The sequence below is a fragment of the Pelodiscus sinensis genome, chromosome 1, assembly GCF_049634645.1.
Source record: "Pelodiscus sinensis isolate JC-2024 chromosome 1, ASM4963464v1, whole genome shotgun sequence".
NCBI classification, from domain to species: domain Eukaryota; kingdom Metazoa; phylum Chordata; order Testudines; family Trionychidae; genus Pelodiscus; species Pelodiscus sinensis.
This window is the reverse complement of record NC_134711.1, coordinates 40,786,672-40,805,428: the sequence shown is the minus strand read 5'-3', so window position 1 is coordinate 40,805,428 and position 18,757 is coordinate 40,786,672. Positions and strand designations below refer to the sequence as shown.

The window sequence follows — 18,757 nt, the reverse complement described above, 5'->3', positions numbered from 1 at the left end:
AAGCCTCGTGAAACCAGGTTTACCTGTGTCGATGAAGAAAGGCTTCTTTGTCGGGGCATCGCGTCCAGACTCTCCCGATCTGCCGACAAACAGCTGATCGGCAGATCGGGGCAGCCATTTAAATTTAAATGAAGCCGCGATTATTTTAATCGTGGCTTCATTTCCCTCTTCCGAGCTGGCTAATCTACATGCCTCCGTCGACGGAGGCATGGAGTCTGGACACAGCCTCAGTGTGGACATGCTCATTCGCATTAGCAAAATGCTAATTCGAACTAGGTTTTAAGTCTAGATGCGATAATTCGAATTAGCTTAGTTCCAATTAACTAATTCGAACTAAGTTAGTTCCAATTAGTGCTGTAGTGTAGACATACCCTAATAGACTAGTAAGACATGATTTCCCTTTACAGAAACCATGTTGACCTTTGCCTAACAAATTATGTTTTTCTATGTGTCTGACAATTTTATTCTTTACTATTATTTCAACTAATTTGCCCGATACTGACATTAGACTTACTGGTCTGTAATTGCTGGGATCGCCTCTAGAGCCCTTTTTAAATATTGGCATTACATTAGCTATCTTCCAGTCACTGGGTACAGAAGCTGATTTAAAGGATTGGTTACAAACTACAGTTAATAGTTCTGCAATTTGACATCTGAGTTCTTTCAGAACTCTTGGGTGAATGCCATCTGGTCGCGGTGACTTGTTGGTGTTAAGTTTATCAGCTTGTTCCAAAACCTCTTCTAATGATACCTCTATCTGGGGCAATTCCTCTGATTTGTCACCTACAAAGGACTGGTCAGGTTTGGGAATCTCCCCAACATCCTCAGCCATGAAAACTGAAGCAAAGAATTCATTTAGTTTCTCCGGAATGACTTTATCGTCTTAGAATCATAGGACTGGAAGGGACCTCGAGAGGTCATCGAGTCCAGCCCCCCGCCCTCCAGGCAGGACCAAGCTCCGTCTACACCATCCCTGACAGATGTCTATCTAACCTGTTCTTAAATATCTCCAGAGAGGGAGATTCCACCACCTCCCTTGGCAATTTATTCCAATATTTGACCACCCTGACAGTTAGGAATTTTTTCCTAATGTCCAATCTAAACCTCCCCTGCTGCACTTTAAGCCCATTACTCCTTGTCCTGTCCTCAGTAACCAAGAGGAACAAATTTTCTCCTTCCTCCTTGTGACACCCTTTTAGATATTTGAAAACCGCTATCATGTCCCCCCTTAATCTTCTTTTTTCCAAACTAAACAAGCCCAGTTCATGAAGCCTGGCTTCATAGGTCATGTTCTCTAAACCTTTAATCATTCTTGTCGCTCTTCTCTGTACCCTTTCCAATTTCTCCACATCTTTCTTGAAATGTGGCGCCCAGAACTGGACACAGTACTCCAGCTGAGGCCTAACTAGTGCAGAGTAAAGCGGCAGAATGACTTCACGAGTTTTGCTTACAACACACCTGTTGATACAACCTAGAATCATATTTGCTTTTTTTGCAACAGTATCACACTGTTGACTCATATTCAACTTGTGGTCCACTATGACCCCTAGATCCCTTTCCGCCATGCTCCTTCCTAGACAGTCGCTTCCCATCTTGTATGTATGGAACTGATTGTTCCTTCCTAAGTGGAGCACTTTGCATTTCTCTTTATTAAACCTCATCCTGTTTACCTCTGACCATTTCTCTAACTTGCTAAGGTCATTTTGAATTATGTCCCTATCCTCCAAAGAAGTTGCAACCCCACCCAGTTTGGTATCATCTGCAAACTTAATAAGAGTACTCTCTATCCCAATATCTACGTCATTGATGAAGATATTGAACAGTACGGGTCCCAAAACAGACCCTTGAGGAACTCCACTTGTTATCCCTTTCCAGCAGGATTTAGAACTGTTAAGAACAACTCTCTGACTACGGTTATCCAGCCAATTATGCACCCACTTTATCGTGGCCCTATCTAAGTTATATTTGCCTAGTTTATCAATAAGAATATCATGTGAGACCGTATCAAATGCCTTACTAAAGTCTAGGTATATGACATCTTTAAGTGTTCCTTTTGTATCTTGATCGTCCAGGGGCCTGTACAAGGGTACTTGTATTTTTTTTAAAGGGGGTACTTTATAAAAAAAGGTTGAGAAACACTGGAGTAGAAAACATACCTAGCATTGCCTGGATCCTTCAGGGCAGGGGGCTAGCAACGTGGGGGGAGGGAACAGGAGTCAGGACATAGTCTTGAGGAGGGGCTCAGAGCAGGGGGCTGGGAGTGTGGGGGGGGAGGCAAGAAGGAGGGTTGGAAGTGAAAAGGGGCTCAGGGCAGGGGGCCTCACCATGTGGTCCTTTTCTACCCCCCAGACTCCTGACCAGTAGGTGCCTTCTTTTTTCCCCCAGTTCCCCTCCACTTAGTAGGGGCCTTCTCTCCCCCCTCCCCCAGGATTCCTCCCCACCCAGGAGAGGCTTTTTCTCTTCCCCTGCATAGCTTTCCTTCACCTGGCAGGAGCCTTCTCTCTTCTGCTAGCCCTCCTCTGCCACCCAGTAGGGGCATTCCGCCTCTGCTCAGGCTCTCCTCCTACATGGTAGGGACCTTCTATCTCCACTCAAGGCTTCCCCCACAAGGCAGGGACCTTCTCTCCCACGGGCTCTTTTCACCCGACAGGAGCCTTCTCTCCCCACTAGACTCCTCCAACGTGCAGCAGGGACCTTCCCTCTTTCCACCCAGGCTCCCTCCCCACCTGGCAGGGCCTTCTCTCTTCCCCCATAGGCTTCCCTATTGCTGGCAGGAGGTGTCTCCCGTCCCCGCCCAGGCTCCCTCCTCACCCAGCAGGAGCCTTCTCTTCTCTCTCCCCTCTCCCCCAGGTTTCATTCCCCCCCCCCCCCCCGGCGCCTCCTCACAACCGGAAGGGACCTTCTCTCTTACCCCCTAGGCTCCCTCCCCACCCTGCAGGGGCCTTCTCGCACCTCCCCAGGCTCCCCACCCCAGACTGGCAGGGTCCTTCTCTGTCTCCCCCACGCTCACGCCTCCACCAACCAGCAAGGTTCTTTTCTCACCCCTCACAGCCAACTGGGACTTTTTCTCTCCCCCTAGCACCCACAGCCATCTTATTTCTCCCCCCCTACCAGCCAGCAAGTGCCTTTTCTCGCCCCTCCCCCCAGTCCTTCCAGTCAGCAGGGGACTTCTCTCTTCCCATTGATCCCTTACCTAGCAGGTTCCTCCTCACTCCCTACACCTCTCAGCTAGCAGGGGCCTTTCTCCCTGTCCAATGGGGCTTTCTCCTCCCCACTGGCCCTGCAGCCAAGGATTGGGGGGGAGGGTTTGGGGTAGGGGGAACTACTTCCCACATCTAGTGGGAGGCAGATTGGCGAGCCCCCAGCTCCAACTGGCCACTCTCCTTTTGGTGTAGCTACCCCAGTGGTCACTCTGCAGTATATCACTTCCCTGCACTTGCTGCCCCCAGTGATCCCTGTGAGTAGCGCATCCCTGCTCTCTGCCCCCTCTCTTTCCATGTTAAGGAAAACATTCCCATTCTAGGCACTTCCTGTTTTCCTTGCTCAACCAAACCCTGACCTTGCTTTAAGCTAAGCTAAGATAAGAAGCTGCATACCAAAATTTGATGACCGTCTTACCATCTAGGAGTTTTTGAAAAAATGGACTTGCAAACAGACAGACTCACATACACAGGCACTCTAAAATATATATATAGATAGACAGGACTTGACAATTAGTGTAATCTACTCGCCCGTGGTGAGTAGATTACAAGCCAACACAGCCGCACAGAGCGGTCTGCGCATGCATAGCGTGCCGAACCACGTGGCTGGAGAGCAGGGCTCGCCGTTGCTTGGTGAGCCCTGTAGATAGATACAGTGGCACAGTAGATTAAATTATATGATTGGTATCACATAGGAAGTATATTGCAGAGGTAGGATTAAATTCAGATCTGTTTATTCCTGGTCCTGTTCTTAGGCCCTCCTTTCTCTTTGCTTTTTTAATTATTTTACAGACACATTTAAAAAAAATCTAACCACATTTTATTAAACTAAGAGCAACTCTGTTTTTGGTGTTTATTTATTCAAGAGAGAACCATTTGTTCCATATTAGAAAAAGTTTATGTAATTTTTGGTTTTCAGTGTCTAAAATTAGAACTACCACTCTATGTAACAATTTAGACCAGTTGCCATTAACATCTCTGATATATACACAGAAACAGGAAAAATGATGCTCAACACAAAAACATTAATTTCACAATCAGCACTACCCTTTCACTTAGTACCTGAACAATGTAAGCAATTTTGGCATCATCCTCGTAATCTGCTTCAGATTTTCTGAGATTTTTTAGCATAAACTTGTATTTTAAAAAGGCTTCTCGACGTCGGGCCTCATTATCAAGCTTGCAACAACGGCGACACCTGCCGACAGTGCGTGAATTAGCAGGCACAGAGAATTCTGTAGATGGCAAGTAACTTTTACAACCATGACAAAAGTAAATATTTGTATAAAGCTTTAATGGATCTGGTGGAACCTGCAGAGGGATGACAAGAATGATGCTCTAATTAATACATATAAGACTGAATGTTCTCCTATTAAATGAGTAAGGTTTTAACATTACCAAGAACATATAATATCTTACACAATGCACCTATTGGCTAAGTTTGCTAAGGCTTTACTAGCAGCTTGATGGCATTTCTGTCTGTCTGAATGCAGTGCAAAATATAACTTTAGAATGTCACACCTGATCAATTCCCAAATATCAGGGAATGTTCTAGACATCATAGGCCAAAATCCTACTGATCTGGGATAGAATCAAAAAAACAAAATGGGAAAACGGGGAGACACATGGAGACACTTTAAGAAATTTTGCAATTGTCTACTGATCAAACAACTGAGTGGTGGCACCCATTAACATCTTCCAACAACACTTCTAACTCATTTCTGTTTATCCTTCCAATAATGTAAAGTGTTGTTGCCACTCTGAATTACTTATCTGTCAGACAAAAAGATCAATAAGAGAAAGAGAACAACCGGAGTCATTGGAGAATGCAGGCACTGGAGAATGCGGGATGTTGGGAGAGATGACATTGAAGAGGCTCCTCCAATACCTCTATTTCCCAATAGAGGTTGGTAGCCACATTTTCAGAACCTGATATGCTTTTAAATTGTCAGGGAACTATCAGTCTGAAAGAGGCCAGATAGATTCATCTATTGTGGAAAATGATGAGGGCTTCACAAGGGAAGAGGTGGGTTCTCCTTCCACGGGTGGTTGTCTAGGTGTTAGTGCCTGATGTACTGCCCTCACATCAGGTTCCACACCAGTTCTGAATCTGGTGGCAGTGGTGTGGGCAAAGCTTTGTCCGAGGCAGGCAGGGAAGTGTGGTAGGAATATGAAAACATCATCAACAGCATGTTCCGAGGAGTCCAACAAGGCTAGTGAGAAAGCCACTGGCCCTGCTACCATGCTGCTGCTGCAGATATTGTGCCAACTTTTGGGAATTCAGGGATCCATGCTTTCTCAGTGAGGGGCTGAATTCTGTTTCCAACTCAGACCATTCCTTTTCTGGTAACGAAAGCAAGGCTGTGAGATCAGCATCCATCCATTGAATGGTACCGAGACAGTGGAGACTGGCGTTGCCATGATGAGCGATGCTGTGAGGGTAAGTACCAATGTTACCAATGCCTGGGAGATAGTCTAAGTGATAGTGTGATCTCTTGCAAGGGGCTTGTGGGTACTAGAGTATGGAGACCAGTACCCCAATTCCAGTGTTCTGTGCCTCATGGAAGGAGAGCACAGTACTGGAGACCTCAGTCTTTTGGGTGGAGACATATGCTTATGCTCTTGGGACTGAAGGCATTCCACCAGTCTCTGGGCAGGGTCCCATGGCTGGCTTGTCCTTGGATTGCAGGGCCTTAGCTACATCTGGCTCCTGGCATGGAGTCTAGGTACTGACAGGCCTATAAGGTTTTCTTACTGCCTGGGCAGCTTCAAGCATTGAAGGTCCCAGCTGTACCTGGAGTCTCCTGCCACTCTCAAAAGATCAGAGATGGATCCCTGGCTGGATTAGAAGGTTCAACCCCAGCAATATGCCTTGTAGTTCTGGGGGGAGCACATACTTGAAACTAGGTCCTTTGCCCAGGGCCCCGTCCCCTCCTTAGATGGTGCCCCTGGGCCTCTTTTCTTTTGACACTTTTTGGGCATCAGCGAGGGAGAATGGTGCTGGGCAGAGGTGCTAGAAGCAAAGTCTGGTTGGGAGGGTTCTGACACCAGATGAAATTACACCTACATGAGGAGGGCCTTCAAGAAGATATCCTGTTCCTTCTGGGTTCTATGATAAAAGTTCTTGAAAATCCCATACTTGCCCTTTATATGGGATTTCCCCATGCACTTCAAATGGTTTGAAATCTGGGGAACAGGGCATGCTCTACTCCAGGGCAAAGTACCAGTTGAGAGTCTAACAAAGCGAAGTTACTCACCTTGGTGCAGTAACTGTCATTCTTCAAGATGGTGTCCCCGTGGGTGCTCCACTGTTGGTGCTGGGCTTGCCCTTGCACCTCAGAATGGAGACTTTTCTAGAAGCAGTACCCCGCTGGACTGCATGCGTGCCACGGTGTCTCATGTCGTTTGTGCTCTTTTGCCTGAATGCGCGGTCCAGTCCCTGCCAGTTCCTCGAGATCGCCTCAGAGTGTGCACGAGGGTGAGTCGGGAGCGGAATGTTCTTGGAGGCATAGGCCTCTGTTATGCAGTCAGTTATCAATTTAGAAATTTGTTGGGAAGATATGGGTTGGCCTTTGGATCTATCAGGTAAGGAGAGAATTAGCCGATCAGTTTGTCAAAACGATCTGATACAGTCTAAGTAGAAGGCCAAAGCCCGTCGAACGTGTCGAGAGCCATGTCTCATGGAGAAACGTGAGGCTTAGGGTGGAAGACCGAAAGAACAATTGGCTCATTGACATGGAAGCTAGATGCTATCTTAGGACAAATGTAGTGTGGAGCCTGAGAACTACCCCCTCCTTATTGAAAACAGTATATGGGGGTGTTGCCATTATGGCAGATAACTCACTGACCTGACGAGCTGATGTAGTGGCTAATAGGAAGACCATTTTCATCGTCAGTAATCTTAAAGGTATGGTAGTGAACAGTTCGAATGATGGGGCCATTAAGGCTTCGAGGATGGCGTCTAGGTTCCATACCGGAGGGGTGGGAATATGCGGTGGACTAATGTTTGTAAGGCCCCTAAGGAAATGCTTTGTGGTCGGATGGGCGAAGAGGGAGATGCCGTCAATCGGTTGTCTGAATGCAGAGATAGCTGCCAGATGGACTCTGAGGGATGCTAATGAAAGTCCTGTTTGTTTCAGGTGGATTAAGTAATCAAGAATGTTTGGAAGAGCCATTGAGTCTGGGAGCTGTCATCTAGTGGCACACCAGGCTGCGAATCTGTGCCATTTGGAGAGGTAAGTTTTCCTTGTTGTTAATCGTCTACTGAGGATGAGGATACGTTTCACCTGTTCAGAGCACAGGGATTCGGACGGGTTCAGCCAGGTAGGAGCCATGCCGTTAGTTTCAGGGTGCAAAGCTGGGGGTATCGGAAAGAGCCGTGGGTCTAGGTGAGGAGATCCAGACAAAGTGGGAGCTGGAACGGTCTGCGTATGGACATGCGATAGAGGAATGGGAACCAATGCTGGCGAGCCCATGCTGGGGCGATTAGTATGAGTGTGGTTTCTGATCTCACTTTCTGCAGAACCTTGGGAATGAGGACTGTGGAGGGAAATGCATATAGGAGAGGCCCTTTCCAACTGGTAAGGAAGGCATCTCTTAGAGATCTAGGACCTCAACCCACTCGGGAGCAGTACTTGCAGCACTTCCTGTTGCGGTAGGTCGCAAAGAGATCTACTGCGGGAAACCCCCATCGTTGAAAAAGGGCATGAAGAATGTTGTCGTGTAATTCCCACTCCTGTTCCATAGTGAAGCGTCTGCAGAGAAAGTCCGCTACAACATTCATGGTTCCAGGTCAGTAGGACAGGTGTTACGCTGTGGCGAATGCACCAATTCCAAAATCGGATTGATTCCACACAGAGGGAGCGGGATCAAGCGCCGCCCTGGCGGTTCACGTAGTACATGACTGTGACGTTGTCTGTGAGGATTTTCACCGTTGTGCCCTGAATGTGTGCACGGAGACACTTGCAAGCGTTGAAGATGGCCCACAGTTCTAGAAAGTTTAAGTGGAGGCAGGCTTCTGATGCTGACCATTGACCCTGCACAGAGATTGAGTCCATACGTGCACCCCAACTGAAAAGAGAAGCATCGGTGGTGATGTGGTGTTGTGGCTGCTGTTGTTGGAACGGAACGCCAGAGAGAAGGTTCGTACAGCTCATCCACCAAAGAAGTGATAGAAGTACGGATTGTGGAGGAATCACAGGTCTGTGTAGGTCGTGTGTGGTGTGATTGTATACCAGTGTCAGCCAGTGTTGAAGAGCACGGAAATGTAGTCTGGAGTAGTGAACGACATAGGTAGTGGCAGCCATGTGTCCCATAAGTCTCAAGCAGAGTCTCCTAGTCGGAAGCAGGCCACGGCGGCTGCAAGGCTTTATAAAAAAGCAGCATTGTAGCCGCATCTCCCTGTTCTTCCTGGCCCTTGCAGTGAGTTTACTGCAGTGCAGGCATTTCTGGGGAATATGAGATTCTCCCAGACACCTAATACAAGATGGGTGACAGGCACTGCCTCCCGGCAAGTGTTGCATTTCTTGAAGCCGGGGGACGACAGCATGGTGACAAATATGCTACAGCAGTGGTCCCCAGCCTTTCGTGGCTGCTGGGTGCCTGGGGCGGGGCCACCCACGTGCCGCGCTTCCAGGGGTGGGGCCACGCATGCCCTTGTTTCACCACAGACGCAGCACCTGGGACTGCAGGGTGCACCATCCCGCCTTCAACAGTCACCCGCACCCGGGCCAGCAGGCGCACCAGGAAGCTGGAGGACTACCAGCAGCGGCACTGTGGTTACTGGAGCACCAGCTCCGCACCCAGGACCATTGGGTCCGGGAGGACCTGCGGCAGCAGAGCTTGGAGGTGCTGGAGGAGCAGGGCCGTGCCCTCCGAGGCCACCTCCAGACCTTGGCGGACAGGTTCCTGCCTTCTCCTGCTCCAGCCCCTGCGGCTGCCCCAGCTCTCGCTCCTCCTCCCACCCCTGCTCCCCCTCCCGCTTCCTCCGCACCCCCTGTCCCTTCTGCCCCACCCTCCACACCCACTCCCCCCCAACACCCCCGCACCCGCAGTGCTGTGAGATGGGAGAGCCAGCAGGACCTCCAACCCTGAGCTTTCCCTTCCCTTCCAGGTTTCCCCCTCCCCTCTCCCTCCCTCATTCCTTCCTCCCCCGCCTCATTTATGTACAATAAAGAGAGGTTTTTTTTCGGCAAAACAGGTGTTTTTATTTTACATTAGGAAGGGGGGTTAGGGAGGGGAAGGAGGGGAGGTTGGAAGAAGGCCCCAGTGGGACATGCAGGGAGAGTTCAGTCCTCCTCCACATGGAAGCTCTCCTGCAGGGCTTCCCGGATCTGGACGGCCCCCCGCTGGGCCTCCCGGATGGCGGAGACGTGGGGCTGCACGTACTGGCCGGCCATGTGCTCAGCCTCAGCCATCCAGTCTGGCAGGAAAGCCTCCCCCTTCTGCTCACATAAATTGTGCAGCACACAACATGCTGCCACCACGGGAGGGATATTGTGCTCAACGAGGTTAAGGCGGGTGAGGAGGAATCTAAATCGGGCTTTCAGGCGTCTAAAGGCCCCCTCCATCACAATGCGGGCCCTGGTGAGTCTGGCATTGAAGGCCTGCCGGGAGGGGTTGAGGTGTCCCGTGTAGGGATTCATCAGCCAGGGCTGTAGGGGGTAGGCTGCATCCCCCACCAAGCAGACGGGCACGTCCACATCCCCGACTCTGATGTGGCGGTCGGGGAAGAAGGTCCCGATGTGCAGCCTCCGGCACACGGAGTGTGCCAGACCAGCCCACATTAATGTCTGTGAACTGGCCCCGGTGGTCAGACATGGCCTGCAGGATCATGGAGAAGTACCCCTTGTAGTTAATGTAGCGGGAGGCCTGGTGTTCCGGGGTACAGATGGGGATATGTGTCCTGTCGATCGTCCTCCCACAATTGGGGAAGCCGAGGGCGCCGAACCCCTGGATGACCGTGTCCGGGTCGGCGAGGCGGACCACCCTGCGAAGCAGCATCCTATTGATGGCCTTGACCACCTGCAGAGAGACACACCAAACCGCGAATCATTGGGGTGCCTCAGAGTGTTCATTCCCTGGCACTGCTCCATGCCCCACTCTCAGAAGCAACTCCCGCTGCGATCCTGGCCGCCGCGGGCGGCATGTAGTACAGCCGGGACAGACCGAACCCTCCCATGTGGGATACTTTTGCCTCCTATTCCACCCCCCTCCGTTTTCCCTGGGGTATCTCATCCCCTCCTTGCAGCCCTCCTCCCCCACCGACCCAGTGAGTGCCATACCTGCATGAGAACTGCTCCGACAGTGCATTTCCTCATGCTGAACTGGTTTCCGATGGATCGGTGGCTGTCCGGCGTGGAAAGCTTCCACAGGGCGATGGCCACACGCTTCTGGAGGCGGGTGGTGGGCCTCATGCGAGTGTCCCGTCACCACAGAGCAGGGGCAAGCCACTTGCAGAGCTCCAGGAAGGTGTCCTTCTTCATCCTGAAGTTCTGGGTCCCCTGATGGTCTCCCCAGCGCTCCAGGACGATGCAGTCCCACCAGTCGCTGCTGATGGGCACGCTGGCATCCGGGCACTGCTGTGGCTCCTCAACGGCCCCCAGGGAGGCCAGGGGGAGGGGCAGAGGGATGACGTGCACCAGATGGTTCCAGGGAGCCTCCAGCTGTTGCTGGCAGGCTTGCAGCAGCAAGTCCAAAAACTGGAGCAGCTTGCCCAGGGTGAGCTCTGGCTCCATGGTGCCAACTGCGGCGGTGTCCCCAATGGGAACCACCGACAAAGACAGGCAGAGAGGAAAACGCTTTGCTGTTCCTCGATGAGGTAGGCAAGCAAGTGGAAAAGCTGAGAACCGGCTTTCCAGGGAGGTACCTTTAACCACAAGCCTCAGATAGCCTCAGACAGTAGCCACACAAAGCAACTACTGACCTGATGCCCTGCCGGAACTGGTTTCAGCTGCCCTTAAATGTGACCCAGCGTCCAATTAGTGTAGACGCACTATTTCGAATTAGCAAAACGCTAATTTTAATTAGTTTTTGGGTCTAGATGCGTTATTTCGAATTAACTTATTTTGAATTAAGGAATTCAAAATAAGTTAGTTAGAATTAGTGCTGTAGAGTAGACATACCCTATGGCTGTGTCCAGACACAGGGTTTTTTTCGGGAAAAGTAGCCTTTTCCCGAAAAAACTTCCCCTGCGTCCAGACTCAAGCCGCGTTCTTTCGAAATTATTTCGAAAGAACGCGGCTTTTCTTTCAATGGCGGTAAACCTCGTTTCACGAGGAACAACGCCTTCTTTCGAAAGTTCCTCTTTCAAAAAAAAGGCGTTCTTCAATGTATATAGGGCTTCCTCGAAAGAGAGCATCCAGACTCGCTGAGTGCTCTCTTTCGAAAAAGCGGATTGCTCTTTCGAAAGATCCGCCTGTAGTCTAGAAGCGATCTTTCGAAAGAGGCCTGCAGTCTAGACATAGCCTAAGCTATTTACCAAGGAGCCTACAAGATAATGATATTAGACTATGTCTGGTTGTTTAATAAATCAGTTGTGTCACTGAATTAGTATGGCCTCTAATGGCATGATAAGTACAGGCAGTCCCCGACTTACGCGGATCCGACTTATGTCGGATCCGCAGTTACGAACGGGGCTGCCCCAGAGTACACGGACTGCGGGACCTCACGGTCCTGCCGCCCGTGTACTCTGGGGCTTTCTCTGCGTCTCCCTGGTCTGCAGACCAGGAAGACACAGAGCAAAGCCGAGGAGGGGCTCGGGCAGTGGGGCAGCCCCGCTGCCCGAGGCCCCTTCCCCCCCCCCCCCCCCCCCACGCGGCTTTGCAAAGCCACGGGGAAGCCGGCGGCGGAGTTGTTTCTGTATGTAAGTCAGAACTGGCGGTCAGTTTCAGCAGCGGCTGAATCTGGACGCCAGTTCCGACTTACATACAGATTCAACTTAAGAACAAACCTACAGTCCCTATCTTGTACGTAACCCGGGGACTGCCTGTATATAATGTGTACATATATTTGTGTGGTCATAAGCCATATCAAACATATTTAATTTTATACAATAATCAGTTTTTGAGAGTACAGGTTGCACTTCCCTAAACCGGGACTCCCTTGTCGAGCAACATCCGTGGTCTGGCAGGACTGTGGATGTTACTGAACGAGAGAGCCCTGGGGCAGGAGGGCCAGCAGCTGAGAGCCCTGCGGAAGGCGATGCTGGTGTTAGTGGGGCCAAGCACTCAGCAGACCGGCGGCAGTAGTGGGGCCATGGCAGAGGGACAGGGGCAGCCCACACGTGCTGGCCCAGCAACGCGGGGTTGTGCTGCGGCAACCCGAACAGAGCTGCATGCTGGTCCTGCAGTGGGGACAGAGCCACAGCAGCCTGCCTGGCAGTAATGTCGGACTGTGGCAGCCCAGCAGGGAAAGCCCATCTTGGGCTCTGGCAGGTCGGCAGCCTGATCGGGGCCACATGCCAGCCAGCAGCAGGGCTGGTGCTGTAGCAGTGGGGCCAAGGCTGCATGGGACCAATGGGGCTGGAACAGCAGATATGGCAGCGGGGTTGGGACTGTGGCAACCCAGCTGGGGCTGCAGCAGGTTGGCAGCCTGATTGGGGATATGTGCCAGCCGGCAGTGGGGCTAGAGCAACAGCTATGTCAGCAGGGCTGGGGCAGCCACATCACCTAGCTGGCAGTGGGTGGAAGGAGTTGGCGGTGGGGAGGGGTGACAGGCTGAGAGGACTGGAAGCAGTGGACCTCCCCGGTCCGGCAAATTCTCTCATCTGGGACTGCTCAGGTCCTGAGGGTGCCAGACAAGTGAGGCACAACTTGTGCTATTATAGAAGTTCACAACTAAGTCTCTTGGTCAGGCTTTCATTATATTCCACTTCACTACTGCAGCCTCTTTATACCTTGGTCACTCTAAAACTCTTTGTTTTCCTCCTCCAATACAAACAAAATGCTGCAATGAAAGTCATCTCCTTGCTAACCAAGTCTCTCTCATTGAATCTCTCTCATAGTTCCCCATTTGTTATTGAATAAAATGCAAGTGTCTTGTCACCCTTTTCAAAGTTCTACATAATTCTTCCACTTCCTACCTATCTAAGCTTGTCTTACTTCACTCCTGCATGTGCTCTGCCAGTGCTCCCACACAGAACACTCATTGGTTAGATTCTCAAAAGAAAACCATCTCCATGTCATCTTCCATTTTATGGTATGACCTTTCTGAGCTCATCTGTGAGGTTTCTTCCATTTTGACATGTAAGTTCCTCTTGAAGCCTTTGGCTAATCTTACATTAAAAAAAAGAATATGTCGTTTTTCATTTCCTCTCTCTTCTGTTGCCTTGTGCCTGATGGCCCATTCTCAAAACTGCAAGCTTAGTAGAGAGACTATTTCTGCTTCTCTGCTTGGAAACAGTGAACATATAGTGAGTACTACCATAGAGAAATATCATGATTATAATAGAAGGGAGAAATACCTTAAGTATTCTAGCAACCTCAGGGTTAAAGAGTGGAGTTTTAATATACTGAAGAAATAATGTACATATTCTTTTTCTCAGTCCTTCTAGATTGCATTCTTTCACGCCTCGCATCATGAGATCAGCCTCTCTGTCAATTAATTCCACTATTTCATGGGTGAGTTTACACCCATGTTCCTATATAAAAAAACAAAATCAAGTTACAACATGGATACTTGCTATAAACCATTAGATTTACAACAAACTGATATTAAAACAAAGTATGCAGTGTATAGTCTATATATCATTCAATATTCTAAGGCCGCGTTTCTCAAACTGTGGGTCCCAACCTCCCAGGGGGTCAAGAGCAACATAGAAGGGAGTTGCAGCAACTTAAAGGGGGGTCATGAGCAACTTAGAGGGGGGTAAGAGTATCACAAAGTTTGAGAACCTCGGCTCTAAGGCTTTGTCTACACTGCCAGATTTTGCCGGCAGAGAGTATGCAAATTAAGCTCTGATTAGCATTTTGTCATGCTTCATTTGCATAATCTATTTGAGCCATTTTTGCGCAAGGGGTTTTTGCGCAAAAACGAACAGTGTGGACGTTTCCTTTTTGCTCAAAAACCCCTTTTTGCGCAAGATCCTTATGTCCCCCCAGGCATAAAAAACATTATCTTCTGATGCAACATTCTTCTACCATTATCTCAAAAATACATAAAGAAACTGCTGTGGAGATGGAAGGTGACAGGTGGATGATTTTGCTTAAATTCACCTTCTTTACTCCAATATAAATCTTGATTTTACAGCAATTCCAGATTTCTCTAAAATGCAGAATTTGACCTGGATCATTACTATTGTGAAACCATCAATAAACAAAAACTATAAGCTCCTTCTGCTGGCTCAGACTGGAGTAGTTGATTTCTCGAGCTATTTCTAGAATTCTATAGATTTCTATTTCTATAGGGCTGTGTCTACATTGGACCAATCTTGCACAAAAGCAGCTGCTTTTGCACAAAACTTTCTGCCTGTCTACATTGGCCGCGCATTCTTACGCAAGTACACTGACATTCTAATGTATGAAATCAGTACTTCTTGCGCAAGAACTATGATGTTCCCACTCAGAAATAAGCCCTCTTGCACAACTGTTCTTGCGCAAGAGGCCAGTGTAGACAGGCAACACGAATTTCTTGCGCAAGAGAGCCCGATGGTTAAAATGGCCATCAGAGCTTTCTTGCACAAGAGAGCATCTACACTGGCATGGATGCTCTTGCGAAAAACACATCACTTGCGCAAACGCACATGCCAGTGTAGACGCTCTCTTCTGGAAGAGTTTTTGCACAAGAACTTTTCCGCAAAAGAGTTCTTGCACAAGATCATGCCAGTGTAGACGTAGCCTAGATGTTCTAACTTTGGATCCAATTCTGATTCCATCAAAGCCAAAGCAAAATCCTCACTTTGGTTTAATTTAGATCAGGCTCTTCTATTTCATTTATGTGCAAAATACCATTATATCAAAGTATCTGAGTGCCATCATGATGCTCAAACTAGGAACTTCATTTTTAATAAATCCTGTTAATTTTTTTCTCCACTAAAAATGGGAGAGGAAATCAGTGTTTGTGAGATGTAAAAATAACAATCCAAACCAAGACATATTTTATAGACAAGTTTCTGAAAAGATATATCAAATATAAAATATCTGTAGCATAAAAAATAAATGAATAAATTACATTAAAGTATTTCTCCTAGTTTAATCTGGTTAATATAATTATTAAATGTAATCATAAATCCGTATTAAAATTTAACACACATTTAATATCACAGTGGAGAGTTATAATTTTTAAATTACCTTAAAATCAATACCAATCATACAAAGTGATAGTCAAACATGAATTTATATTAAATTGACATTTCCTAATTTAACAAATAGCACTGGTTAGCACACCAGGCTTTTGTTCATGCCTCCACATCCCCACCAATGTTTGCTAAGAGAAACAAAAGGAAACAAACAAAAGTAAGTTTTTCTTCACTCTGACTACGTCTACACTACGAGCTCTCTCAGCAAAAAATATGCTAATGAGGGACTCATTTGCATGTCACAATCTCATTTGCATATCTTCTGCTGGTCCATTTTTGCACTGGGATTTTTTTTCAAAAAACGAGCAATGTGGACATTTTCTTTTTGCGCAAAACCCCCTTTTTCTGCAAGATCAGTAGACCGCCTTTTTGGGGGGCATAAGGATCTTGTGGAAAAAGGGGTTTTTGCGCAAAAAGAAAACGTCCACACTGCTTGTTTTGCACAAAAACCGATCTGCAGAAAATATGTAAATGAGATAGTGACTCATGCAAATAAGTCCCTCATTAGCATATTTTTTGCAGAGAAAACACGTAGTGTAGACGTAGCCTCAGTGCACAGTCAACCTGTGGAACTCCTTGCCAGAGGATGCGGTGAAGGCTAGAACTTTAACAGGGTTCAAAAAAGAGCTAGATAGATTCATGGAGGTTAGGTTCATCAATAGCTATTAGCCAGGATGGGTAGGAATGGTGTCCCTAGCCTCTATTTCTCTGGAGGTGGGTGACAGTGGAGGGATCACATGAGGATTACCTGTTGTGATTCCTCCTTCTGGGACATCTGGCATTGGCCACTGTCAGCAGACAGGATACTGGGCTAGATGGACCTTTGATCGCATCCAGTATGGCCGTTTTTATGTTCTTATGTAAACCTTGCTGGTGTATCAGCACCAATTAAAGTACTATGCCTCTGGATATAAGAAGATATAGAAGATATAACCAAAAGTTAAACTTCAGAGGAAGATCAAAATGTACCTTCACTGTATGCTTTAGTGTTAACAGCACATCCAGCCTCTCATCTTTTGGGAGGTCTTTCATACTAATGCTGCGGTAGATCTCAAGCAGTTCTCTGGCACGTAATGTAAATTGTGTATCCATTTCAGTGATTTTTCCGTCATATGCTTTCCATCTCTTTGGCTCTGCACACTTCAGAAACAATTTGTATAACAATCAGAGTTGTTATAATTTAATCAACAGATGAGAAAGCACAATGTGTTACAAAAAGATGTACCATAATCATTAAGAACTCAACTTTAACACTTATCTAATACAGAGGATCTTTCTACCATCAGTATTTCTACAATATATTAAGCCATGAATTCATTTTACCCTAGAATAAAGTTTTAATACTATATGACTTGTAAAAAAAAGCAACCCATAATAATTACAACATATTAAAAATAAAGGACAGTCTCCTATATAGTGCTCTGTTAGTTTAAAATGAAAGTGCTGAAAGTGGTACTGAAATACATGCTCAAGAGCTGATCCTGAAGTTAATGGGAGGATTCCCTGTAAGGATTGCAGGCTTAAGACCATAAAGCCTATTGTGCTTTGAAATATTTTCTGATAGATGTTATTTAAGATGAAATATTGTTATCGCTGAAAAGTAAAGAAGTACAGTTTAGATGTACATTCTTTTCTCAGTTAATGAGTCAAGCATTTATAATTCTGATAACAGTATTTCTTGGCATTCTTTGTCTTTTAAACAATAAATTTGGGGAAGATTAGATCCTGTAACAGGGATTGTTATTACTGGACCTAAAGTTTCTCTGTCTCAGATCCAAGTGTGTTAGTGCCACTTTCATATTCCAAAAGAATAAGACTATGGGTATGTCTATGCAACTAGGTAAGTTAGGGTTAGTGGGACTTGAATCAGCTGGCCTGTGTCAAAGAATCCTGGGCTTGAGTATCTATATTGCATTTTTACTATAGTTAAGAATTTCCTGACCTGTGTTGAAACCTAAGGATCTTCTGGCCTGCACACTGCAGTGCACAGACTTGAGTCAAAATAACTACAGGCAGTCCCCGGGTTACATGGATCCGACTTACATCGGATCCCTACTTACAAACGGGGTGAGGCAACCCCGCACTAGCCGCTTCCCCCCACCAGACCAGGGAGACGCAAAGCTAGCGCCTCCCCCCCCCAGCAGACCAGGGAGACGCAGAGCGGCTTTTCTCAGCAGACACCTCAGCTTGAGAATAAAGGACTGAGGGAAGTGAGGTGTGGGAGAATAAAACTGAGCTCTGGAGAAATGTTTGGCTAGAGTTTCCCCTACAATATGTACCAGTTCCGACTTACATACAAATTCAACTTAAGAACAAACCTACAGTCCCTATCTTGTACGTAACCCGGGGACTGCCTGTATATCTAAGAGAGGCGCCTTCACCCCACCAATGTCACTGCTCTTGGCCTAATAATGAGGTTCACTTGAAGGAAAACTCCACTGCCTTCTCTGCACATTACAAGAAATTTGAACTGCCTGCCAATACAGCCTGCTAAGCAATCCTTTTGTTCTGTGCTCTCCCAGTTACCAGAGCTAGCAATGTGGAGGAGGTGCCTTTTGATTAAATGTTCTCCACTGCTGATAGACATAGACAGTCTGAGCAACTGCTTTTCAGGAACCATGAAACAGAAGATAAGACCAAGGGGAAATGGCTGTGGCTTGTGGAGTGCAGTGCTGAGGGCATGGAAAAGTGGAAGGCTGGCTGAATTTCTGTGAGCTGCATATATCCCTGCGTAGTTAATTGATATGGCCAAGCAGGATGTTGATGCTCACCATGATCTCAATGGAATCCTGCAGAGAGAGAGGCTATTGAAACTTTTCATGAGGTACTTGTTAATTTTCTGCCACAGATTCCATGGCAGTGCAGCTTTGTCCTCTCCCCCACTGTAAGAAATTCATACAATTCATCAATCACTTGTTCAGGAACCAAAGCGGATCATAGGTGGACTGTATACAGAGCAGGGTGAAAGCCATAAGCCTGGACAAGTTATGCCCTGGTGTCCTTGTTTACCTAGAGCAGGGAGATGTCTGACAGGGTGATACCTAACTGTGGTGAAGTGCGGACAGAGGCTGCTCTGAACAATCAGAGAAGGAAGGAGCTGCTCAAGCCCCCATCAGTTAATGGTTAACCAAAACCAGTAAGCACCCCCCATTAAGGGTGATGTTAATTGGTTAACTTTTCACATCCCTACTCTGTGACTCAGTTTCTCGCTCTGTAAAATAATATTAATAGTTTCCTATCTGCAGAAAAGGTTTTTATTATT

The 18,757-nt window shown here is 47.5% G+C and overlaps 1 protein-coding gene across 4 annotated transcripts in view; it reads right to left on the bottom strand.

Moving 5' to 3' along the window:
• IQUB (IQ motif and ubiquitin domain containing) overlaps positions 1 to 18,757 on the bottom strand; it is a 57,338-nt gene that overhangs the window by 11,419 nt on the left and 27,162 nt on the right. For all 4 annotated transcript variants that reach the window (XM_075928662.1, XM_006122642.4, XM_075928677.1 and 1 more), the window contains 3 exons: positions 16,465 to 16,635; positions 13,663 to 13,839; positions 4,263 to 4,511 (listed from right to left, as the gene is read on the bottom strand). In XM_075928662.1, coding sequence (XP_075784777.1) covers positions 4,263 to 4,511; positions 13,663 to 13,839; positions 16,465 to 16,635 — 597 coding nt within the window. The remainder of the gene's footprint in view (positions 1 to 4,262; positions 4,512 to 13,662; positions 13,840 to 16,464; positions 16,636 to 18,757) is intronic.